Source organism: Myxine glutinosa, chromosome 9, assembly GCF_964187855.1.
Source record: "Myxine glutinosa chromosome 9, kmMyxGlut1.1, whole genome shotgun sequence".
In the NCBI taxonomy this organism is placed as follows: Eukaryota; Metazoa; Chordata; class Myxini; order Myxiniformes; family Myxinidae; genus Myxine; species Myxine glutinosa.
In genome coordinates this window covers 63095352-63122285 of record NC_136269.1, presented here as the reverse complement: position 1 = coordinate 63122285, position 26934 = coordinate 63095352, and the positions used below count along the sequence as shown (strand labels likewise).

The window sequence follows — 26934 nt, the reverse complement described above, 5'->3', positions numbered from 1 at the left end:
TTATGTTTTGATCGCTGTGTATTTATTTGTATGTCTGTGTGTGTGTGTGTATGTTATTCGCATAACTCAAAAAGTATTCAACCGAATTGCATGAAATTTGGTGGGATGATTGGTTATTATACGGGACACATTTGATTAGATTTTGGGAGCAATCGGGTCAAAGGTCAAGGTCAAGGTCACGAAAAGGTCAAAATCGTATTTTTGTTGTTCTGTTCCCTACACTCCCATGCCAAGTACAGAACAGTAGCTGCGGCGAAGGTATGCGCTCTACCGAGTGCCCGTTCTAGTTTCATCATTGATCAGTTTAAGTGCCAGGATTATCTAACCAAGTGGAAAGACACCATTCAAGAATGAAAAATACAGAAAACTACTTCTCGTTCAGGTTCAACTAATCAACACTCAATTCAGTCACAGAGGCTTCCCCCAGCTGTTAAACAACAAGAACAGGAGGAATGGAGGATGGTTTTGAATGTAGCCTGACAAAACAGCAGGGAACAAACTCACTAGCAGGAGATGTGGCTGTGAGAGCACGGAGCACAGAGTCTGCTGCCACGGTCGCCATCATTTTCAATGCCAGCTCGGCCTGCTGCTCAAGCCCGACTTCAAGCCGTGCATCTACTGCTGCAAATGGGTGCAGCAAGCAGGGACACAAAAACAGGATCACAACAGGCAGTCCAAATGAAAACTTTCTTATCACAGAACATCCCAAACATTGTTATGGAGAAGAAAACAAAATTCACAAGATAACGTTTCAACAATATGACATCATGTAAGAATTGCAAAAGCATGACAACAGCTGCCACCATTTTTTGTATTTACAAAAAATTTCATCATTGGTCTCTTCCAAGCACATTTCTTCATTGGCCTCAGTATGATAAAAAGCGGACAGTAGAACAACCAAAATACCTGACCTGGCTCAAAAGTTATAATCTAACCTGAAATCCTGACATAAGACACGGGGAGGAGGAAGAGTTTTTTTTGTTGTTGTTTTTTTGTTTGTTTTTTGTATACAAGATCGAGGCTCGTGAAAGAGCTAACATTAATCACACAGAAAGACAAACGGACACATAAAACATATAACATGGGGAGCGGTAGACAAGATGGGGCAAGATGGGGAGGAACACAAACACAACATCTGAGAGCAAGGACATCGAGAGATCTGTGGGAGGGAGAGGGCTTTGGGGGGGGGGCATGGGAAGGGGGGGTGGGAGAGGTATAAAACGTATGGACACTGCCGGAACTTCCAGGAAAGAAGTTGGAATTTCAAACAGGGTGGATCTGGGGTGAATTAGAGGGGGTAGAAAAGATCAAGGTTTTGGATGGGGAAAGATAAGAGATGGTGGTGAACAGCTGTTTTAAAGACCTGGAGGGAGGAGTGGGATTGAAGGGAGTGTGGGAGTTTGTTCCAGAGGCGGGAGAAAAGAGGAATGAAAGAGTGAAGGTGAGCAGAGAGCCGAGATTTCGGCAGTTTAACCATCAGAGGATTGCTGGCAGATCTTGTGCGACCTGTAGGAATATATGGGGGACAAAGCACAGAGAAAGCTGGGGGGGGCAAGGCCGGAGAGGAGTCGGTAGAAGACAGAAAGACCACCTACCTGTCTGCGGTGAGTGAGTGAAAGGCCGTCGGAGATAGCTTCATCACGGGAGATTCCAATGATTCTGAAAGCTTTGGTTTCAACAGCGTGAAGCCGAGCTAGGTGTGAGGCAGGAGCACCGGCCCATAGGGGAGAACAGTATTCCATTGAGCTGCGGATGAAAGCCTTGTATGTGGTGAGGAGCTCAGGTGTGCCTAGGAAGGACTTCCCACGACGGAGGATGCCCAGTCGGTGACTGGCTTTGGAGGCCAGCTTGGAAATGTGGTTTTCCCAAGAAAGATCATGGCAGATAGTGAGACCCAAAAGCTTGAGCGACAGAACTTCTTGGAGAGGATTGTTGAGAAAGTAGATGGGAGGGTTGTCCAGGCGATCTTTTCGGAGAGACATAGTAAGAGTGTGAGATTTTTCAGGATTGAAAGACATGTTCCACTTGTTTCACCAGACTGTGATTTTGTCCAGGTCTTCAGAGAGTGAGGAGGCTGCAGAATGCCGATCTGAGGGAAGAGGATTGGAGCGGCAGAGAGTGGAGTCATCAGCAAAGAGATAGAGAGGATTTTCCAGAGAGTCGGAGAGATCATTGATGAAGACCAGAAAAAGCACAGGGCCCAGAACACTGCCTTGGGGAACTCCAGCCTGAACAGGAAGGGGAGATGAGAGAAATCCATTCAGGGCCACACGTTGTCTACGACCAGAGAGGAAGTCCGCAAGCCATGCATGGAGATTTCCATGGATACCATAGGAGGAGAGTTTGGTGAGCAGAGCTGGGTGCCAGACCGTATCGAAGGCACGTGATATGTCAAGGGAGACGGCTCTGATTTCCAATTTTGATGATCGGAGATCAAGCCATTTCGAGAAGAGGAAGGATTTGATATCCGAAGCAATGATGGATTCCATGACTTTGCTGATAATTGGGAGCAGGCTGATTGGTCTGTAGTTGCAAGCATCTGTTTTTGCACCTTTTTTGTGTAAAGCGGGAATGTTTGCTGATTTCCAGGATGCTGGTAGATGACCTTGAGCAAAAGAGAGGGTGAAAAGAACAGAGAGAGGGTGAGATAGAGCGGCAGAGCAGGATTTTAGGACCCATGGGCTGATGCCGTCTGGTCCAGTTGCAGAATCAGAGTCGAGGTTTGACAAAAACTCCTCCACCTTGTCAGGAGAGAAGGACACAGAGTCCAGGAGCAGTTGGGTTTGACTGGGTAAGGTGGGAACAGAGAGAGATGAGTTTGGGACACAATATTTTGAGGCAAACACAGAGTTGAGGCATTCGGCTTTGTCACGAGCAGTGTCAACTGTGAAGCCATTTGAGGTAAGGGAGGGAGGGGATGGAGGGGGAACAAACACCAGAAACGGATTTGACCAGACGCCACCAGGATTTGGAAGAAGGAGACAGGTTTGAGAGTTCATTCTTGAGTGTGGAGAGATGGTGCTTCCTGGCACTCCTGAGGGTAGACACACACTTGTTCCGAGCTTGGTGGAAGGAACTGAGATTGCCTTCAGTTGGATTAGCCTTCCAAGAGGCAAAAGCAAGTTGTTTCAGGGCAACTGCCTCACCACAAAATTCAGTGTACCATGGACGGGAGGGTAAGACAACTGAAGACGAGATGGGATAAATCTAGGCATCAGAGAGAGCATTTTGCTTTGGAAGAATTCCCAGGAAGAATTGATGTCAGAGGCAATGGAGATGGGAGACCAGTCCAGATGAATGATGGCTGCTTGAAGACTGTGCCAGTCGGCCTGAGTGAAATGCCAGACTCGGCGACGCTGAGGAGGCTCTCTGAGAATGGCCAGAGAGATGTCCACTTTAACAAGCACATGATCAGAAGAACCGATTGGGGCAGAAGAAGAGCAGCAGACATTAGCAGGGAAGTTTGTCATAACCAAGTCTAGAAGAGAAGATACACCATTGGCTGAGATCCGGGTCGGGAAATTGACATATTGTGTCAATCCCAGTGAGTCGCAGAAGTCCTTTGCTGAGGTGCCATGGCTGGTGAGAGATGAACCCACACCCAGCCAGCTGGCATGATGACAGTTAAAGTCGCCACATATGAGGAAGAGAGAGTTGGGATGAGTGGATAGAAGTTGGTCCATATTGTCAGATAGTGAAATGTAAATGGAGTCATCACTGTTTGGAGGACGGTACAGAACACATATGAACAAAAGGTGGGAGCGGAGAGGAAGCCGTAGCCAGAGGTACTCCTGGGGGTGAGGTGGAGAGAGGGCAGTGCAAGGAGAGTGGGGAAGAGAGTTTTTTTCTAAAGATAGCCACCCCACCACCAGGACGAGGCTCAGGTCTATCATACCGGAGGAGGGAGTAACCAGGAAGAGATATTAAGGAATCAGAGACATCTTGAAGGAGGAAAGTTTCTGTTAAGCAGATCAAGTCTGGATTATCAGAAGCAACCTGTATGGAGAGATCAGTCAGGTTTGAGCAAAAGCCCCGGATGTTTGAGGTCCATACCGTTAATGAAGAGAGAGGGGGAGCATCGGGTACAGGACAGGGGAGGGGAGGGGTAGGGTCAGATGAAGGATGAGAGGGGGAGGTAGGGAGAGCAGTTGATAGTGTGTCAGAGATTACAGAAGAGTTACAAGAAAAGGAAGGATGAGGAGAACGAAAGGTTTGATGGTGAAGGGATGCGGCACAGTGGGGGGTTGTTTGAGGGGGGGCAGAGGAAAGTCGAAGGTTGGGGGAGGTGGAGGTATGAGATGGAAGGGAGACGAAGTGGGGAGGAGGCAGCTTTGAGGAGGAGGAGGGGGGAGGGAGAATTGGAGAGGAATGGTATGGGAGGAGATTTGAATGGGAGGGGTTGGGGGGGAGTTTTGAAGGGGAAGAGTGAGGGGGGAGTTTAGGAGGGGAGGGGCAAGGGGGGAGTTTAGGAGGGGAGGGGCAAGGGGGGAGTTTCGGAGTGGAGGGGCAAGGGGGGAGTTTAGGAGTGTCGGGGCAAGGGGGGGTGGGATTTGGAGGGGAGGGGCAAGAGGGGAGTTTAGAAAGTGGTTGATTAATGAAAGACGAACATTGATAACAAATTGGGTTTGTTGTGATTTTCAAGTTAGCAATCCGATTAAGAACGATGGAGGAAGGATGGAAAGAATGTGAATTTAGAGCATGCAGTGATTTAGAGTTATAAGGGATTGAATTTATTTTTTTTGAAGTGGAATTGAGTTGGAGAGGAAATTGAAAGCCTTTTAAATATGAAGAAAAACAGCGTGTTGTAATATACCACTGAATAAAACACTGAAGGGGAAAGTTTAAACATATTTAAATAATATTTAAACAGAACCGTGAACAATCTTAAATGCACAAAATTCCGACGGTGGGAGGGCCAAGAGGGACCACCACGAGTCACGTGAACAGAGCAAAAGGTGGATGGCAAGGAGATAATGGGGGCGGGGCGAACAGCACACCTGGACAGAAGTACAGGATGAGACAACAGCACACGTGGAGAAAGGAAAAATAAATGTTTTTGGTTTTTTTTTTTGTTTTTGTTTTTGTTTTTTTTGGGGGGGGGGGTGGGGATTTAAAACGTCAGACAAAGAGTATTATGTTCGGGGTAGAAGGGAAAAATCTAAGAGCCAAGCAAAACACGAAGTAGGGGACTTAAGTTAGCAAACAACGACGGTCGACGGGGGTACAAGGCCGCACACGAGGAGCAGAACACGATTTATTACGGTATTTGCCAGACGGTATTTAAAACGTTAGACAAGTGGTCGATGTTCGGGGAAGTTAGGGGGAGAAGAGAAAATCTAAGAAATAAGCAAAACAGCGAAGACAAAAGGAAAAATTAATTTCACAGTTCATCTAAAAATGAACAACAACAACAACAACCCTGGTGTTGGGCTAGCGGCTAGGGTGCCGGCTTAGGATCCTAGGATCCTGGGTTTGAATCCCGGTCGATCGCTGAATTAACGCCAGGGGGGTTGACTCAGCCTGTCATCCTTCCGAGGTCGGATAATTGAGTACCAGTTCACTGGTAATTCCCTGTTTGTCGTTAAAGGCGGCAAAAAGGGTTGACGTCAGGAAGGGCATCCGGCCGTAAAACATTGCTTCAAAAAGGGGACCAAAAAAAAACAACAACCACGGTTCCCGAAAAAGGCCAACCCCCGCTTTGCGGGGAAAAATGGCCTCTAAAGGTGGTTATTATATATTTATATATCTAAAAATATTATTTCATGCAAAGCAATTCATCAAAATATTATGGCCTGCAGATTAATTCAAAACATTCAAGGAATAAAATTGGTAGTTTAAAGGTAAGGCTATATTTATAGAAGATGTACAGAAAGAACAGTGCAGTATTGGAAATAAAGATGGAGCAGAAATTGTATCACATGTAGGAGTCACAAAAACAACTGAACAGTTGCCACTTAATTATGAATGTTGAGTAATCCTGGTATAACAAAGTAAAAAGAAGGTGAACAAGTACAGGTACATTCAAAGTACACTGCCCCAATGACAAATAAATAAATATCCTCTAGCGCGGCATTTCCGGGGCACCTCTGGCGCCCGGCGATACCACCATGGAGCACATAGAGATGGTATTGGGAGGGAGAGGTGAACAATAATTGATTGATTAATTGCGTAATTAAAATAAATAAATAATAATCATAAAACAATTTCTTAGTCAATTGGCTAATAGCATACCTCAACCACCAGTGTTTCATCCGAAGCTGTAACTTTTTGAAAATTAATTAAATAGGTCATTCATCTGCAAAAATAAATAATTAATTGATTAATCAAAAAAGAATAAATCGATTAATTGATTAATCAATCAATCAAAAATATCCTTTATAGCCACATCACTTGATCACCGTCGTGTCCAAATATTAGCTTCCTAGCTCAAATGGTGCCTGAGATATTGCTCAGATGAGAAAGAAAATAAATAAGTGATGAATAATGAAAATAAATAAATAATAATAAAAAATTAAATCATTAATCAATTGGCTGATAGAATAACTAAATCACCACAGTTTCTTCCGAAGCTGTGACTTTAAAAAAATTATTTAATGAAGTTATTAATCGAATAATTAATCGATTAATTGCTTGATCAAGAAATCAAAAATACCCTTTACAGCCAAATCACTTGGTCAATGTCATGTCCAAGTATCAGCTTCCTAACTCAAAAGGTGCCTGAGGCACTCACACTCACATGAGAAAGGAAATAAGTACTTAGTTAATCAATAATAATTAAGTAATTAATCAATTAATCGATTAATCAAAAAACAAAAAATACAATTATGCCAAAGCTCTTGCTCACTATTGTGCCAAAACTTCAGCTTCCTTGCAAGCAAGAGAAGAAACCAGAGTGAAAACTGAGTACTCCCTTTCAGCACACGTCATCGCCAGGCCCCCTTCGGTGCCCGGCAATGACGTCATGCAGTGTCTGGAGATGGAATAGGAAAGGAGTGGTGTACAAAAAGTTGTACAACACACTAGTACTGTGGACTCGGGAAGTAGTGGGTGGTTGTTAGCAGGATAGCCAAGAGGTAAACTCGCGCATCTGAGCTGTCGAGCCTGTATTCAAATCTCCGCCAAGTTACTGTCACCCTAGTGTTTCGCAGGCAAGGCGGTTCATGTTATCAACTCTGTCTATATGACTGTTTGATTGTTTGTCTGTGAATAGGATATCTCAAAAAGTTATGGATTTTTTTTTTTTTTTTTGGAGAGGTTGGGTATGTGACAAGGACAAATTGATTAGATTTTGGTGAAGATGTTTCGGGAACTGAGTGGCATGCTGACGAGGAGGGGAGTGTCGTTGAAGCTGAAGGGAAAGGTGTATGCTGCATGTGTGAGAAGTGTTATGATTTATGGGAGCGAGACATGGGTAATGAACGTAGAGCAGCAACGAAGGCTGGAGAGGTTGGTTCGGTGGATGTGTGGAATGGTTCGGTGGATGCGAATGGTTCGGTGGATGTGTGGAGTATCGTTGAGAGAGAGAGGAAGACAAATGATGAATTGCGAAAGATGATGGGAATGGAGCCTGTGATGGATGCTGTGAAGAGAAACAGTTTGAGATGGTTTGGTCATGTGTTGAGGAAGGATGAAAGTGACTGGTTGAGAAGAGTGATGGAAATGAATGTAGAAGGAAGTAGAGGACGGGGAAGACCGAGAAAGACTTGGCTAAAGATGGTCGAAGAAGAAATGCAGGCAAGTGGGTTAACAAGGGGAGATGCAGAAAATAGGGCAAAATGGAGAAGATTGTCATGGGGACCGCAAGGTTAACCCCCGCTCTTGCAGGGAAAATGGCCTTAAAATGCCTGTTGTTGTTAGTAGGACAAGAGACACTGAAATGAATGAATGAATGATCGTTTTAAGGCCATTTTCCACGCTGGAGCGGGGGTTAGCCTTGCGGGCCCCATGACAATCATGATTCCCTGTTTGAGGCAATGTTTTTATGGCCGGATGCACTTCCTGACGCCAACCCTTGGTCACGCTCTTCGATGCGCAGGGATACAGTGGGACAAGAGACACTGCCACTATCGATATAACAAATACTGCTAGAAACGAACAGTACATCGCTCATGTCGATGTTTTAAAAAATAAATGTTTTCTTTATTTCAACAGTCCAACTATGAAAAATCAACCCCCGCCCTTTCCCATCCACCTTTGGTTACCTTGTGAGACAAGCACAGAAGCTATATTTGGAGCACTCTTGCTGCCGTTTCCATTGTTGTTGTTGGTCCCGCCACTACCACAGGGTTTGCTCATTGAGCTAATCTGTGGAGGGTATCCGAAGCTGGTGTTGTCTGGCCATCCCCAGTGCTCAGGCCAAGAAGAACTAGCAGGCTATCAGAGGAGGCACACACACATGCACACATTTGTGTGCACAGAAACAAAAAAATGGATAAGAAAATGAAGGAACATGCTGGGGAAAAGAAAAAAAAAGAAACATAGTGGAGAAGACCCAAACAGAGAATTTCACTGGGGAAGAGACCAGTAAAAAATGTGCTGGGAAGAGACCAATGAAGAAATGTGCTGGGAAGAGTCCAAGGAAGAAATGTGCTGGGAAGAGACCAATGATGAAATGTGCTAGGAAGAGACCAATGATGAAATATGCTCAGAAGAGACCAATGATGAAATGTGCTAGGAAGAGTCCAATGATGAAATGTGCTCAGAAGAGACCAATGAGGAAATGTGCTTGGAAGAGACCAATGATGAAATATGCTCAGAAGAGACCAATGATGAAATGTGCTAGGAAGAGTCCAATGATTAAATGTGCTCAGAAGAGACCAATGAGGAAATGTGCTTGGAAGAGTCCAATGAGGAAATGTGCTGGGAAGAGACCAATGATGAAATGTGCTAGGAAGAGACCAATGATGAAATGTGCTAGGAAGAGACCAATGATGAAATGTGCTAGGAAGAGACCAATGATGAAATGTGCTAGGAAGAGACCAATGATGAAATGTGCTGGGAAGAGACCACTGATGAAATGTGCTGGGAAGAGACCAATGATGAAATGTGCTAGGAAGAGACCAATGATGAAATGTGCTAGGAAGAGACCAATGATGAAATGTGCTAGGAAGAGACCAATGATGAAATGTGCTAGGAAGAGACCAATGATGAAATGTGCTGGGAAGAGACCACTGATGAAATGTGCTGGGAAGAGACCAATGATGAAATGTGCTGGGAAGAGACCAATGATGAAATGTGCTAGGAAGAGACCAATGATGAAATGTGCTCAGAAGAGACCAATGAAGAAATGTGCTGGGAAGAGACCAATGAAGAAATGTGCTGGGAAGAGACCAATGATGAAATGTGCTGGGAAGAGACCAATGATGAAATGTGCTGGGAAGAGACCAATGAAGAAATGTGCTGGGATGAGACCAATGATGAAATGTGCTGGGAAGAGACCAATGAAGAAATGTGCTGGGATGAGACCACTGATGAAATGTGCTGGGATACCATCACTCTCTGGGTCGCTGGAAGAGACCAATGATGAAATGTGCTGGGATGAGACCAATGATGAAATGTGCTGGGAAGAGACCAATGATGAAATGTGCTGGGAAGAGACCAATGATGAAATGTGCTGGGATGAGACCAATGATGAAATGTGCTGGGAAGAGACCAATGATGAAATGTGCTGGTGAAGAGACCAATGATGAAATGTGCTAGGAAGAGACCAATGATGAAATGTGCTGGGAAGAGACCAATGATGAAATGTGCTGGGAAGAGACCAATGATGAAATGTGCTGGGAAGAGACCAATGATGAAATGTGCTGGGAAGAGACCAATGATGAAATGTGCTGGGAAGAGACCAATGATGAAATGTGCTGAGAAGAGACAAATTAAGAATGGTGGGACTAAACAAATGAAGAAATGCAGAGGGGACAAAGCTGATGATGAAACAGAGTAGTTTAGTGCTATTTAAATGGTAATTAAAGCTATAGCAAAAAATCTGGAAGAAAATTAACGAAACATTAATTTAAAATTAGTTTTTTTTGTTTAGCAAAGTTTGATTTCACGCCTATTGAAGCTCACAAATTACAGTCCAATAAAAATAATATATTGTACCTTGAAAACTTTGGTGGCATGCAGATCCTCATCAAGGTCTACGTCAAATGGAAGAACATGAAGTTCGGAAAAATCCTGTAACATATCCAAATCTTTGTCTTTGTCCATTGAAGATGGTGAAGGAGGGACAGCTGCAAACAAAAACACTTTGATTTTAATATGGCCACATTTTCTGAAAATAAAATAAGGAGCAGAGAGATATTATAAGTAATGCTATTGATATATCTTCAACTAGAATGGCACTCTTTGACGTCACGACGTCGACCGATATGCCTCAACCTACATGATTACATCATTATACATACTTGTACCATGTTTGATTTCAATCCATTCAGCTTTTCTCATGTATCACATTTTTACCTGGCATGACCTCTGATGCAGAAATCGAATCAGTACATCTTCACATCATAATATATACTTATACCAAGTTTAATCAAAATCTCATCACTAGTTCAAAAGTTAGTGCAGTAACAGATTTTATACCTAACGGAACCTCTGACCTTTGACCTCTTGATCTAATCTGCTTATCTTTACATTCGTATACACACTTGTTCCAAGTTTGACTTGATGAGATTTTGATCTTCAGCCTTTCTTAAGTCAACGCGGTAATCAAAACCTAATACAGGCTGACCTTTGACCACTTCACCCCAAAACAATTGGGCGGGCCATTGAGTAGAAGTGCAGTATCGGGTTTCAGAGCAGTCGGTTGATAAACAAAAGACGAGTAGAGACCAGAAGTTTTAACCCCACCCCTGGGAGCCCCATGTTCTGAAATCAAAAAATCGAAGCCCGAGCAATTGTGCGGACTGCAGGTCCTGCCTGTATTCATGCTGATTTCAGAACAATCAGCCAGATGATAAGGGAGGAGAAACAAAAATAACAAAAAGTTAGCTGCCGGCCAGACTTACGGACAGACGGACATCACGACCCATTCTACAAGTCCATCTCTTTGAGTTTTGAGATAGAGATGACCTAAAACAAATTGGGGCAGATGGCACTATCATGTTTCACAATGATCCAAGTTCAGCTCCTAATAGCTGTTTGACGATGTGAGCAATTCCCAACACTTGCACAATCATGCTTCATTGTGACAAAAAGAGCCTACATTAAGGGAAACTATTTTCATGCCAAATGTGGATCAAATTGGGCCTGAAATGCTCGTTGCTTATGACAGCATGAAGATGAAGCAGTCACGTTTGTTGGAATTTTTCAAAACGGGTAAAGAAGCATCTCTAAACACTTGCTAGCAACACCTCATGGCCACGACAGAGTACACAAACAAAATACACAAGAACGAATGACAGATGAGACAACAAATGCATGCTGGTTGTAGAAGGCTCCCTCAACTCAAGCCATATCCAAGGAAGTATTAAACAAAATGCATTGAGAACCAATGACAGGGTAAAGAAAGCTGCTAGCTGGTCATTTTATAAATAAATTATATTGTAAATACAGCAAACATAATGTATCATCCACTTTCCTATTTATTCAACCTGTCATTGACTTTTTATTTCAAGCAAAAGACTTGCTAGTAGTCCCATCTCGTGGTTTTGAACTTTTCCAAAATTATTTCAGAATGGAGGTATGACGTGAGAGCAACAAAAACTTTGATGATTAGTGAAGTTGAGGCTGAAAGAAATACAGACAATTTGGAACTCAATAAGCCAGCCATGCCTGTGATATCGGGCGTGACGGGCTCGCTCTCAGGAATGTCCGGAAGATTGAAAGAAGTGGATGGCTGGGGGTCGTCCTCAGCTTCTACAATGGACACCGTAACAACATCTGGATAATGTGATACAAAAACAACCATAGATAGAAAACGAACATTTTTACTTCAGTAATATCAAATAAGGAGATATTTATTTTTCGACAAATGTTGAATTGAACATATCCTAAAACCCGTGCATCTTCATTGATGGTGCCCATCTTACACTTCTCTCTGGACTCAGCCAATATAATTGCGGCCCATTGACTACTAAGGTACGTACCTGGTATTAATAAGTCATCTTGAAACTGTTTAACTGCACTTTAAGTTTGTTCACACATGAAAATGCTGCTTCCCAATAGATTACCTGTGCTTGTCAAACATTAGTTGCAGTGTTTTTAAGGTATTGCTTGATGTCGTTTAGCGATCATTGCTGCAATGTAATGAGATGACAAATTAGGAGCTTCAGGATTGAAAATATGTTACCCCGGAAAGGTCGATCTTCCACCAACGAGCCCTCATCCACAGCATCGACTGCACCATAAACCTGCAGCTCCCCTGCAAACAAGCAGAAATTACAGCATTATTGATCCAATGATTGACCAGCATTACTGACCTAATGAAAGTCAACATCTCCTTGGCTATTCCCAGAGAGATGACTCAATGTTGTCAAGTCTGGAATTTCACACCAGCAGATTGACAGGGCCTGTAAGCAGCTATCTCTCTTCAGGATTGTACTCCCATATCTACTGCCCCTGATATTAACTCAGCCTGGGAATTCTTCCACAAAAAACTGCTCCCTCTCATGCACAGATTCATCTCATCTGGTCTTCAATTATCCTACCCTTCTTCCTGCCCATGGTACATTGGTACATTGATTGAATCCTGTGGTGAGGCAGTCACTGAAACAACGTGTCTTCACTTCCTAGAATGCAAATCAGACCGAAGTCAATCTTAGTGCTTTCCAAAAAGTCCGTAACAAGTGTGTGTTCACTGCCTGGAGAGACAGAAACATCTGTCCAACCTCAAAAATGAATTTTCAAACTTGTCTTCCTCTTATAAATCTTGGTGGTGCATTGCTAAGCCTGTCTCTGGTGTATCCTCCCCTTGCATCCCTTCCCTCACTTCAAATGGCAAATCTTGTGTCCCCAGCCCCTCACTCTCTGTACCTGTCCTCCCTTGTCATACCCAACTGCTCCTGGACTCTGACTTTTACACTTGAGAAGGTGGTGAAGGTTCTTTCAACCCTCGGCTCTGACTCTGCTAGTGGACCGGATGGCATCAGCTCATGTGTTCTAAATACCTGCTCTTCTGGTCTTGCACATCCTCTGACTGCTTTTTTCACCCCGTCATTTGCTCTAGGTCATCTTCCATCTACTTAGAAATCTGCCAAACGTCACTGCATTACAAAAATTGGACGCCACTCGGGAGAGAGCGTATGCCACTAGGCTGAAAGGTTTTCGTTGTTTCCCACTGATAGGTCAAATCTGTATCAAAACCTCAACCAAAATCTAATCAGCTTGTTCTTGCCACTTGCACAATTCATCCACCGAGTTTTCTCTGTAAATCATCTGTCTGTAAATAATAATAATAAGTCTGTAAATCATCCACAACTTTTTGAAATATCATGCTACGTATCGTTTTTGGCTCTATCATTCAATAGTACTTATGGGAGCGAGACATGGGTAATGAACGTAGAGCAGCAACGAAGGTTGGAAAAGGTGGAAATGCAAATGGTTCGGTGGATGTGTAGAGTATCGTTGAGAGAGAGGAAGACAAATGATGAATTGCGAAAGATGATGGGAATAGAGCCTGTGATGGATGCTGTGATGAGAAACAGGTTGAAATGGTTTGGTCATGTGTTGAGGAAGGATGAAAGTGACTGGTTGAGAAGATTGATGGAAATGAATATAGAAGGAAGTAGAGGAAGATTGAGAAAGACATGACCAAAGGTGGTGGAAGAAGAAATGCGGGCAAGGCGGTTAAACAAGGGGAGATGCAGAAAATAGGGCAAAATGGAGAAGATTGTCATGGGGCCCGCAAGGCGAACCCCCGCTCTAGCAGGGAAAATGGCCTTAAAATGCCTGTTGTTGTTGTTGTTTGAAGTCAACTCCCAACTATTTTTGAGGTCAACATAGGCCAAAGGTCAACAACCAATTCAAATTTCTAAAATCCTCAGTTTTCATCTGATGACGACAACAACAACAACAACAACAACAACAACAACAACAGGCATTTTAAGGCCATTTTCCCTGCTAAAGCAGGGGTTAGCCTTAGCATCTGATTGACTTTCAATTTTAAGAAGATTTGCATTCCAGATCACTGAATTAAAGCACCAATTATTTTTGAGGTAGTCATAGGCCAACAACTTATTTTAGGGATTTCGCAAGTATCGTGCTGTGCACGACATATTTCTTGTTTGTTGTTTGTTTGTGAGAAAAATATCTCAAAACGTTGCGGATGGATTCGGACGAAATTTGCGCAGAGATAGCGTATGTGACAAGGACGAAATTATTAGATTTTGGTGAAGATCCGGATTTGGATCCAGCTGGTAGAATTTTTCAAGTGATTCTTCACCATTGGGAGATAAGGCCAAAAACTACATAAAGCAGAATATCTCAAAAAGTTGTGGACAAAATTGTAATTTTCCAGTCTACTCTTGGATACAAAACATAAACTCTTCACCTGGCGGAGGTATGCTCTCTACTGAGTGCCGTACTAGTTTTTGTCTGTTACGTCCTGATCCATTCATTGTACCACGAGCCTCGACTACGTATACAATTTTTTTTTAATGGGAATATCACTGGAAAAAGGAATCATATTGTGAAATTATTTGGTGTCAAAGGCTTAGCACAACTAACACCATATCAAGTGCAAAACAATCAGGCCACAAACAGGTGCATGCTGTGTATAAGACCAGGTTATACCTATTAGTATGTCCTGGAGCATGCAGATGAGGGCATGCTGTGCCCACGCTCCGCCCCATGTCACGGTGCCTTTGTTGAAATCAGAGCCAACAACGAGCATAAAAAGCCTCTCCAGTTGAGTCTCCGTGGCCAAATCGCTTAAGTATATGGCAGGTCGTGTACAAGTAGCGAGCCGAGCTAGCACCTGGGAATCAAAACAGAGGAAGCAAATGCAAGAACGCTGATTATAATAAAGCACAAACAAGAAAAATGAAATCCCATTCAAAATATAGTACAGTACTGCATCAAAAATGGTACAAGAGCAATTTTGATGCAGCACTTCATAACCCACTAATCTCAATGGTGCTGTACCTTGCAAACAAACAGAAAGAGATCAGCATGGCAAGTAAAGTCCATGGCGAGTAGAAAGGCCAACAGCTTTCGTACAACTGGAAGGCACTGCTCATGAGCCAAGGCAAAAGCCAGAGGCTCTGGTTCAGGCACTCCCTCCCAGCCAATGGCGCCTTGTGTTTCGTTAGGCTCCACGCTACTTGATACTGTTGTCCGCGGCCACTCTGAAGCTCGACGCAATCGCAGTAAATCTTTGAAATGCTGGTAATAAAAGATGAAAAAAGAAAAGGAACGGGATTGAAAACTAAATGGGATAATTAAATAAAGGAGGTGCACATGTCAAACTTGTTTGTGACCATATGGTCTGTTTTCTTTAAAACTGCTTTCCATAAATATCATTGCAGACTATTTTTTTAGAACAGTTAACCTTTCCACTTAAAAATTTGTCATAGATGTGGAAAACCAATAAACAACCAGAGACATTAAATTCCAACACTGAAATATCGCAAAACTACATGAACATTCACACAGGGACTCCTTTTGCATTCCTACATAAAACAAGATGAAGTATTCAACAATGGAGAGCCTCATCGGGGTATATAAATCACAGTAGATCCGGGTGTGGACAAACACCTTCAGGAACAGGTGCAGTTAACTTGGACTTAATCCACATTCAAGGTATAACGAGAATGACCCCACTGTGGTCACAACCTGTGACAAAATCTGGTAACGGGCTGATTGAGAAATGCGCATTTGAAGCACTCTTAAAAGATGAACAGCATGATTGGGAAACACACAATTAATGCACTATTAAAAATATTAACTCGACACCTCTTATCCATGTCAACCTCCCCACGGTTATATGGCGGCCATATTATTCTTTTTTGGTGGGATGGTGGGTGGAGTCAAGCAAAAGATGTGGGTGTGGTCCGACAGCTGCCTGCCAATGGGTGCACATTTCAAAAATCAACCCCTAACAAGAATCCCAACAACAGTAACGCGAAGCTCTTGCAGACCGGTGACATGTTTCAAGTAAAAAACGACTTGTGGTTAAATTCCACACAAAAATGTTATGGTTAAATTAGACAACTTTCTAGCACTGTGCCAAAGTCACCCGGGTGCATTAGTCGAGGCCATAAGCCTTGATGTGTACATCGGACCACAGGCTCAGCTAGAACAGTACTCAGTAGAGTGCATACCTCCGCCAGACAGAACTATTTACGTTTTGTATCCCACTGATAGGCCGGAAATGGATCCGTACCTTAACCAAAATCTAACCAGTTTGTTCTTGTCACCTACCCAACTCACCCACGAAATTTCGGCCAAATCCGTCCGTAACGTTTTGACATATCGTGCTATATATCGTTTTGTACCCTCTCTCAATAGTGAGGAATCACTTTAAATATATATTATCTGGATCCGTATCTTAACCAAACTCTAGTCAATTTGGCTGTGTTATACACCCAACCTGCAAGCCCAATTTTGGCTGAATCTGGCCACAACCTTTTGAGATATCCTGCTCACAAACAGACAGACTTGAACAGACAGACAAACAAACAGACAGACAAACAAACACCAGACAAATAAAAACCAGACAAAAAAAACCAGAAAAACAAAATCCAGACAAACAAAAACCAGACAAACAAAAACCAGACAAACAGGGGTGACAACATAACATCGCTCCTCCGATGGAGGAGGTAAGCAGCCAGCCTAAAATGTGACTATGCCTGCTTGGTCGCACAAGTCGCTGTGGTCTGGGGTACGCTGTACCGCCAGAGAAAAATGCTGCAAATGTAATTTTAAAACACAATTTGCCAAGGGTGCACATGCTGCACAAAATCTGTACATTATTCCATTGTTATTATTAAATTAGACAACTTGGTTCCAATTTCATTATTGAATTTTTTTTAGAAGAAGACCTTTAACCTACAGAGTGTCAGTAGAGTATATAGATTACCTCAGGTCTGATAATAATGAACTCTTTATATTATAGACTAGCAGGTGTCCGGAGATAGACCCGGCGTTTTCGGTGCTGTTCTAATCCTGTTGGCATTTAGAATTCAATGGCAAGGTTTTGAATTAATCAAAACCTACAAATACTACAAGATGACAAACCCGTCGTAAACATTCGCGTTCATACTCAATTGAATTCCCCTGTGCTGGTTTGCATTCCATAATGTTAAAAAAAAAAAAAAAAAAAAAAAACACCCAGTAGAGGCCATTTCCCCCCGCAAAGCGGGGATTGGCCTTTTTCGGGCACCGTGGTTGTTGTTTTTTTTGTTGGTCCCCTTTTTGAAGCAATGTTTTACAGCCGGATGCCCTTCCTGCCGCCAACCCTTTTTGTCGCCTTTTACGACAAACAGGGAATTACCAGTGAACTGGTACTCATTTTGCCGACTTCGGAAGGATGACAGACTGAGTCAACCCCCGTGGCGTTAATTCAGCGATCGACCGGAACCACAGGCATATATCGACCGGAATATAACATCGACCACAGACATATATGTTATATAATGTTATATTCCATAATATAAAAATTCCATTAAAAAAAAATTCCATATTCCAATTGCATTCCATAATGTTAAAAAAACAATGATAATTTTGTACACAATTGTTTCAAAAGTGAGGACATTATAACAGTGGTGTACTGCAAATTGTGGAAGAAACAAACAAACACAAAACAAGTCCAAAATGAGTAATAAAGAGTGAGTGGTAGGAATTTTTGCCCCATACACTCCCTATACTGTACACCATACATCCTCCCCTCCCCTTGATCACAAAGCCAACCCCACTGCCTCAAACCTCCTCACCCTACCAAAGCTGCGGATACAGTTTATCCATGCATACACAACAAATAGGTGGCACCAAATTGTAATAAAGGAAGGAATCACTGTGACAATCAGTTTCACAATTTTCTTGATCTGCAATAGCAATATCTGTGCTGACTTTTTCACCATCGTGCTATTAAAGAGGTGTTTATGTTATGCTTACTTTGGATGTGGCTTGCTTCAATTTTGCCTGCTCCACAAGCAGCTTATAGGAGGGTCCCTTGTTGGACTGTGATTTCTCCTTATCTATCTGCTCCACAAGGACTTTCTGCTTGGCCTTCAAGATGCTCAGTTGCTGCAGGAAATTCTCATCAATGAAGTTTATCGACAGGCAAAACAAACAATACAAAACTAGAGATCTTGCTTGAGAAATGCTCAACATGCTCGATGAGGAGCATCACTGTCGAGGTGTTAAAAGAAGAAAAAAAGCACCCACCTGTTTGTGGTAGAGCAGCTGCTTGCGGATTTTGCTGCAATTTTTGGTGGCACGAGTGGGATTCTGAGACTGGAAGCTGTTGGTGACAAAGCTCCATTGGTTTCCTGTGGTAAATGAGTAGAAAGATAGCATGTCATTAACGGTGCATGGTATTGGTAAACGGAACCACAAAAGAGGAGAGGGAGAAACATTGAAACTAGCAATTAAGATGGTTGGGTGAAAGAAGGTTCACTGGGGTAATAAAGATCATGGGTCAGAATTGAGGATGACAAGAGATGGCAGTGCCCTCTAGAAGGTGGTTCCATAGACAGGAAATGTGAGCAATATAAGAGACAAGGTGTGCAGTCAGCCTAGATTTTAAAAGTTTAACCAGGAAAATGTTACTGGAAGAATTTGTGCATCATGCAGTGGCTGGGGAGGGTCAGAGGACTGAGACAGAAGAGGGAGCAATATAGGGGAAGAGACTGGAGAAAAGAGTGCCTGCCGCTCTGCCTGTGATGTGAGAGTAACAGACCTTGAGTTTCAGCCTCATCACAGGAGATACTAATAATTTGAGAGCTTTAGATTCCACAGAACTTGGGAGAGACAGATGTAATGCTGGGGTGTCAGCCCATAACAAAAGTCATTACTACATTGAGCTATGGGCCCATAACAGAGATCATTACTACATTGAGCTGGGGTGTCAGCCCATAACAAAGATCATTACTACATTGAGCTGGGGTGTCAGCCCATAACAAAGATATTTACTACATTATCCCATCGTGCGCCTCTGTCCATGTGCGCTTCCATGTCCCGCCCCGTTTTCAAAGTTTCAAAGTTTCCACGTTTTCAAAGTTAAGTCTGTTCACAATTGTATTTTGTCGAAACTGTATTTATCTTTCGGTGTGTGAACCTATAGTGTGCCCCTTGGAAGTTTCTCGGTGTTTATCTTTCATAAATTAATCGTTTGTTTGCCGCGTCTCGAGCGAGGCCTTGCAGCCTCAGGCTTCCCCCATCGAAGGTTGTTCCTTCCTTTGCTGTTTTGCTAGGTTTTTGATATTCCCTTCTCCCCCAAACTTCACCAAACATCTACTCTTTGTCTAATGTTGTCCCCCTCCCCCACCCCAAAAAAAAATAAAAAATTTCTCCTCGTGTGCTTTTGCCTCTGCCCATGTGCGCTGTCTTGCCCTGCCCCCATTATCCCCTTGCCTTGCACCTTTTGCCCTGTTCAAGTGACTCGTGGTTGTCCATCAAGTCCCTCTCCCCATTGGTATTTTTGTGAATATAAGATTGTTATTCACTGTTCTGTTTAAATATGTTTAAACTTTCCCCTGAAATGTTTTATTCAGTGGTTTATTACAACACGCTGTTTTTCTTCCTATTTAAAAGGCTCCTTTCAATTTCCTCTTCAACTCATTCCATTTCAAAAAAATATTCAATCTCGTATAATTCTTTCTCACTACATGCTCTAAATTCTCATTTATTCCACCCCTCCTCCATCGTTCTTAAACGGATCGCTAACTTGAAAATCACAACAAACCCAATTTGTTATAAATGTTCATCTTTCATTAATCATCCACTTTCTAAACGTCCCCCTTGCCCCTCCCCTCCAAATCTCCCCCCTTGCCCCTCCCCTCCAAATCCCCCCCCTTGCCCCTCCCCTCCGAAACTCCCCCCTTGCCCCTCCCCTCCTAAACTCCCCCCTTGCCCCTCCCCTCCTAAACTCCCCCCTTGCCCCTCCCATCCAAAATTCCCCCCCAACCCTTCATATCTACCCCCCAACCATCCCTCCCAAATTCTCCCTGCTCAAAGCTGCCTCCTCCCCACTTCATCTCCCTTCTATCTCATACCTCCACCTCCCCCAACCTTCGGCCTTCCTCTGCCCCCCCCCTCAAACAAACCCTCACTGTGCCTCATCCCATAACCATCAAACCTTTCGTCTTCCGCATCCTTCCCTTTCTTGTAACTCTTCTGTAATATCTGCAACACGATCAACTGCTCTTCCTACCTCCCCCTCTCATCCTTCATCTGACCCTACCCCTCCCCTCCCCTGTCCTGCACCCGATGCTCCCCCTCTCTCCTCATTAACGGTACTAGGGCATGCCCGTACTATATATATATCTAAAATTATATCCCCCCCCCCTCTATTTACATGAAATGGTTTGGTCCAAAGCGAACGGCTTGCGAGTACGGTGACAATCCCCCCCCCTCTATTTACATGAAATGGTTTGGTCCAAAGCGAACGGCTTGCGAGTACGGTGACAATCCCCCCCCTCTATTTACATGAAATGGTTTGGTCCAAAGCGAACGGCTTGCGGAGTTTGGCAAAGAAATCGCCATAGCGTGCACAAACGCGCAGGAAAGCGAAAGAATCGCAAATTAGTTTTAATTAGTTTTAAAACATAGTTTAACGCCAACATAGCGGCAACATAGTTTGCCAACGTGAAATAAATGAATACGCTCTCAAATGTGCCGTCCGAGGCAGAGTCTGTTCGCCACGTTCGGCACACGTGATAACTCGCTGCTCTCTGATTGGTTGAATCGTTTTTTGGACATAGCTCGGTAACTACTTGTCCGATTAATATGAAACCTTGAAAAGGCACATCCTCGGGTCCCCAGCAATATACCTGGCAAGTTTCAAGTATATCGGACCCGTGGTTGTCGAGAAACAGTGGTCACAGACATACAGACATACAGAGATTACTGGAATTATAGATAGATGGACCTCAAACATCCGGGGCCTTCGCTCAAACCTGATTGATCTCTCCATTCAGGTTGCTTCTGACAATCCAGACTTGATCTGCTTAACAGAACCTTTCCTCCTTCAAGATGTCTCTGATTCCTTAATATCTCTTCCTGCTTACTCCCTCCTCCGGTATGATAGACCTGAGCCTTGTCCTGGTGGTGGGGTGGCTATCTTTATCAAAAACTCTCTTCCTCACTCTCCTTGCACTGCCCTCTCTCGAACCCACCCCCAGGAGTACCTCTGGCTACGGCTTCCTCTCTGCTCCCACCTTTTGTTCATATGTGTTCTGTACCGTCCTCCAAACAGTGATGACTCCATTTACATTTCGCTGTCGGACAACATGGACCAACTTCTATCAACTCATCCAAACTCTCTCTTCCTCATATGTGGCGACTTCAACTGTCATCATGCCAGCTGGCTGGGTGTGGGTTCATCTCTCACCAGCCATGGCACCTCAGCAAAGGACTTCTGCGACTCACTGGGACTGACACAATCTGTCAATTTCCCGACCCGGATCTCAGTCAATGGAGTATCTTCTCTTCTGGATTTGGTTATGACGAACATCCCTGCAAATGTCTGCTGCTCTTCTTCTGCTCCAATCAGTTCTTCTGATCATGTGCTTGTTAAAGTGGACATCTCTCTGGCCATTCTCAGAGAGCCTCCTCAGCGCCGACGAGTCTGGCATTTCCCTCAGGCTGACTGGCACGGGCTGCAAGCAGCCATCAATCATCTGGACTGGTCTCCCATCTCTACCGCCTCTGACATAAATTCTTCCTGGGAATTCTTCCAAAGCAAACTGCTCTCTCTCATGCACAGATTTATCCCATCTCGTCTTCAGTTGTCTTACCCTTCCTCCCGTCCATGGTACACTGAATCCTGTGGTGAGGCAGTTGCCCTGAAACAACTTGCCTTTGCCTCTTGGAAGGCAAATCCAACTGAAGACAATCTCAGTTCCTTCCACCAAGCTCGGAACAAGTGTGTGTCTACCCTCAGGAGTGCCAGGAAGTACTATCTCTCCACACTCAAGATTGAACTCTCAAACCTGTCTCCTTCCTCCAAATCCTGGTGGCGTCTGGTCAAATCCGTTTCTGGTGTTTGTTCCCCCTCCATCTCCCCCCTTACCTCAAATGGCTACACAGTTGACACCGCACGTGACAAAGCCGAATGCCTCAACTCTGTGTTTGCCTCAAAATCTTGTGTCCCAAACCCATCTCTCTCTGTTCCCACCTTTCCCAGTCGAACCCAACTGCTCCTGGACTCTGTGTCCTTCTCTCCTGACAAGGTGAAGTTTCTGTCAAACCTCGACTCTGATTCTGCAACTGGACCAGACGGCATCAGCCCACGGGTCCTAAAATCCTGCTCTGCCACTCTATCTCACCCTCTCTCTGTTCTTTTCACGCTCTCTTTTGCTCAAGGTCATCTGCCAGCATCTTGGAAATCAGCAAACATTACCGCTTTACACAAAGAAGGTGCAAAAAAAGATCCTTGCAACTACAGACCAATCAGCCTGCTTCCAATTATCAGCAAAGTCATGGAATCCATCATTGCTTCGGATATCAAATCCTTCCTCTTCTCCAATGGCTTGATCTGTGATCATCAATTTGGATTCAGACCAGGTCATTCTACTCTGGACATGTTGCTTCTGCTGTCTCAACAATGGATGGAGGTCCTCAATGCCAAACAGAAAATCAGAGCTGTCTCACTTGACATATCACGTGCCTTCGATACGGCCTGGCACCCAGCTCTGCTCACCAAACTCTCCTCCTATGGTATCCATGGAAACCTCCAGTCATGGCTTGCGGACTTCCTCTCTGGTCGAAGGCAACGTGTGGCCCTGAATGGATTTCTCTCATCTCCCCTTCCAGTTCTGTCTGGAGTTCCCCAAGGTAGTGTTCTGGGCCCTATGCTATTTCTGGTCTTCATCAATGATCTCTCCGACTCTGGAAAATCCTCTCTATCTCTTTGCTGATGACTCCACTATCTGCCGCTCCATTCCTCATCCCTCAGATCAGCAGTCTGCAGCCTCCTCACTCTCTGCAGACCTGGAAAAAATCACAGACTGGTCAAACAAGTGGAACATGTCTTTCAATCCTGACAAATCGCACACTCTTACAATGTCTCTCCGAAAGGACCGACTGGAAAACCCTCCCATCTACTTTCTCAACAATCCTCTCCAAGAAGTTCTGTCACTCAAGCTTTTGGGTCTCACTATCTGCCATGATCTTTCTTGGGAAAACCACATTTCCAAGCTGGCCTCCAAAGCCAGTCGCCGACTGGGCATCCTCCGTCGTGCGAAGTCCTTCCTTGGCACACCTGAGCTCCTCACCACATACAAGGCTTTCATCCGCAGCTCAATGGAATACTGTTCCCCCCCCCCCCCCCCTCTGGGGTGGTGCTCCTGCCTCACACCTAGCTCGGCTTCACGCTGTTGAAACCAAAGCTTTCAGAATCATTGGAATCTCCTGCGATGAAGTTAACTCCGAGGGCCTTTCACTCACTCACCGCAGGCAGGTTGGTGGTCTTTCTGTCTTCTACCGACTCCTCTCCGGCCTTGCTCCCCCAGCTCTCTCTGTGCTCTGTCCCCCAAATATTCCTCCAGGTCGCACAAGATCTGCCAGCATCCCTCTTATGGTTAAACTGCCAAAATCTAGGCTCTCTGCTCACCTTCACTCTTTCATTCCCCTTTTCTCCCGCCTCTGGAACAAACTCTCACTCTCTTCAATCCCACTCCTCCCTCCAGGTCTTTAAAACAGCTGTTCACCACCATCTCTTATCTTCCCCCATCCAAAACCTTGATCTTTTCTACCCCCGCTAATTTCACCCCAGATCCACTTTTTGGAAATTCCAACTTCTTTCCTGGAAGTCCTTGCAGTGTTCATATGTTTTATACCTCTCCCACCTCCCCCAAAGCCCTCACCCTCCCACATTTCTCCCGTTGTCCCTGCTCTCAAATGTTGTGTTTGTGTCCTTCCCCCTCTCTCCCCATCTTGTCTGCCGCTCCCCTTATTTTTTGTGTTTTGTGTGTCGGTTTGACTTTTTGTATGATTAATGTTCGCTCTCTCACGAGCCTCGATCTTGTATACAAAAAAAAAAAAAAAAAATTGAGCTGGGGTGTCAAGCCCATAACAAAGATCATTACTACATTGAGCTGGGGTGTCAACCCATAACAGAGATCATTACGACATTGAGCTGGGGTATCAGCCCATAACAGAGATCATTACTACATTGAGCTATGGCAAAGGCCTTCTACAATGTGAGTAGCACTGATTTTCCAAGGACTTGGATTGACAGAAGATGCCCAGTCTGTGGCTTTGCATTGAAAGCCAGCTTTGGTATGTGGTCTACCCAGGAAAGGTCATGCCTGATGGTGAGTCCTAGTAGATCAAGAGACTGAAACTATTCCAGTGGATCACCAAGTAAAAAGATAGGTGGGTTCATTTGATGATCATTCCTCAGCGATAGTGCAAAAATGAGTTTTTCCAGGATCGAAGGCCATGTTCCATCTACCAGACCAGAGTCCAATAATTTCCACATCCAGTGTGGAATTTCACATCCAGTTTCCACATCCAATTTCCAGTCCCGTGTTTTTTAGATAGTATGGATGATCAGTCGGGCAACAAATGCCACCCGAGTCGCCATACAACATCTGCTACACCTCAGGTGACACCTGCTCGTATGCCAGACAGTCTGGACTCTCTCTCAAGGCCAGAACGCTATTGGCAACGCGACAGGCCAGTGATATGCTCGGTCTCGGCAGCACCAGGCAGAAGAATAAAGAGGACGCACTGATGATGGGAAAACGTCTCCCCACTTGCCGTAAAGTCCTGCGCTGCCTCACATCGATAAGGAGGTGGAGGCAAAGTGCACCGGCTGTCCTGGTGCTCCCGCCAAATGGGCATATTTGTATCTTGTTCTGGCCCAGGTCGCCGACTTTTACAAGAAGGCCAACGTACCCACTGTATATGACCATCAGGCATGCATATTGCTCATTCAGATTCTGGACACCACCTGCAGGATGAGGAAGATCCGACCTCGCGTAGATCAACCCAGCCCACGCTCGCCATGTAACAACGACTAGATGCAACCCTCGGGTTGTGGCCGGCCAACTTTGAGCAGCTGGTCACGAAGCCGGAGGATCGCCCGTTCCTGCAGCCGATGAAGACTGACATAGTATCTTTCGACACCTAGGACAAGGTCCTGTCACAGAAGGTGCACCATCACCAGGTTCGTGAGCATGTAAGTGGAAGGTGCAGAAAATTGGTGCTGTTATTCCATCATTTTGTTGGCAGACGACAGTGAAGTGGCAGCCATCAGCAACAATGAAAGTGATGAAAGTGATTAAAGAGAAAATAACGAAAATTTGTCATGTTTCAAAGAGAGAATAATAAAAATTTTGAAAAACTATTCTTTTTTAGATTCGTTGGTTACCCAATTACCAGTCTTTCAAAAAAAAATTCAACGAAATTTTTTCCAATTTTGACCCAACTGCCTTTTAAATGCTATTTTTGGAATCGGAGACCCTGAATTACTAGAAGAAAGTGTCCTTGCTTTGATAAATTCAAAAAATCTCATACTTGGCCAAAGCAACCCATGAGCAGTACCCGATCCTGGTGGGGGGTTAAACAAAATCGAAAATCCGAAATATTTTACAGAAATTATATATAGGACTAGTTTAACAAAAACAGAGTATGACTCGATCAATATGAGAACATATGAGAACACGGGGCATTTGATGCATCCTATTGTTCATGTAAAAATTGGACAACCTGCTTTTGAGCATTAAATAATTTAGAAGCTATCTACACATCATGGGTGACAATAAATGAACAGAAGTGTGAAAGAAAAAAAATAGCAGTTTTGATAATAGGAAGAGAAGAGGGGCATATGAGAACATAGAGTCTGTTGGAAAGCTGTGGAACAGGGAAGAAAAAAATAGTCAAGAAGACTATTGTGGAAGCAAGGAAAATATTGTGGAAAAAGATGGAAAGGAGTGTGTACGGCACATGTGACGGAATGTTTACAAGTTCCATCACTCAGGCAAACGAAATAGTAATGAGTTATATTGAAGATATGATAATAAAAAACATACATTAAGCAGTTTCACACAATTTAGACGATTGAGGCCTTGCCTGCTAACAAACGTTCAAGCTCTTTGTCGAGAGGGAGCTTCCTGCCACCCAACGCCGAAGCTCCACCTTCTTCATCAGCACTCGTTACGCAGTCCATGAGTCGTGAAATCAACATCAATACCCAGCTCACCAGAGGAATATCGAGAATGCCTGCTTTATGTGCCAAAATAATACAAAAAAAAGAAAACAAAAGAAACATTATTTGAAAAAAACCAAAGCACTCCTTCAAATTGATGTAATCAGCAAGATAAATGTCAACGCAACAACATACTGCACTTATGCATTAAACTGTTATGGCTTTTGGTCATAGGTGGGAAAATATTCATTTTGAGCTGAGCAAAATCCCCCAAAAATTGTGCGACACTGTTTTGCACAGCAGTGTAGCTTTTGGAACAGGCCTGCACGCTGAATTACAAACACAACCTTGACACAAACAAGCCCGTATGGTGCGCTCCAGACAAAAAGTTGCAGGAGGACCTTAATTTAAATTGAAAATGAGGAATAGGCTATGGTTGAGAAGTATTGTCCTTAAGCTTATGCCACTGATGAAACCCAGAACAACAACAAAATTACTGCAATCGACTCTCACTTTGTCACGTATGTACATTGTACAGTCGTGGCCAAAAATATTGGCACCCTTGCACTTTTTTGAAATAATGCACCATTTCTTCCAGGAAACTGTTAAAATAAAAATAAATTTTGGTATCCACATACGGTATGTATTTATTTGGTTTGCATTGTAACAAAACAAAAACA

The 26934-nt window shown here is 43.9% G+C and overlaps 1 protein-coding gene across 3 annotated transcripts in view; it reads right to left on the bottom strand.

Annotated features, from left to right (window-relative positions):
• The window catches only part of BIRC6 (baculoviral IAP repeat containing 6), a 538457-nt gene that overhangs the window by 370461 nt on the left and 141062 nt on the right, over positions 1–26934 (bottom strand). For 2 of the 3 annotated variants that reach the window (XM_078784400.1, XM_078784401.1), the window contains 10 exons: positions 26179–26331; positions 18325–18428; positions 18052–18183; positions 15082–15321; positions 14731–14914; positions 12290–12361; positions 11773–11880; positions 10099–10229; positions 8202–8373; positions 505–621 (listed from right to left, as the gene is read on the bottom strand). In XM_078784400.1, the coding sequence (XP_078640526.1) occupies positions 505–621; positions 8202–8373; positions 10099–10229; positions 11773–11880; positions 12290–12361; positions 14731–14914; positions 15082–15321; positions 18052–18183; positions 18325–18428; positions 26179–26331 (1413 nt within the window). The remainder of the gene's footprint in view (positions 1–504; positions 622–8201; positions 8374–10098; positions 10230–11772; positions 11881–12289; positions 12362–14730; positions 14915–15081; positions 15322–18051; positions 18184–18324; positions 18429–26178; positions 26332–26934) is intronic. The other variant, XM_078784399.1, reaches the window with a different exon arrangement.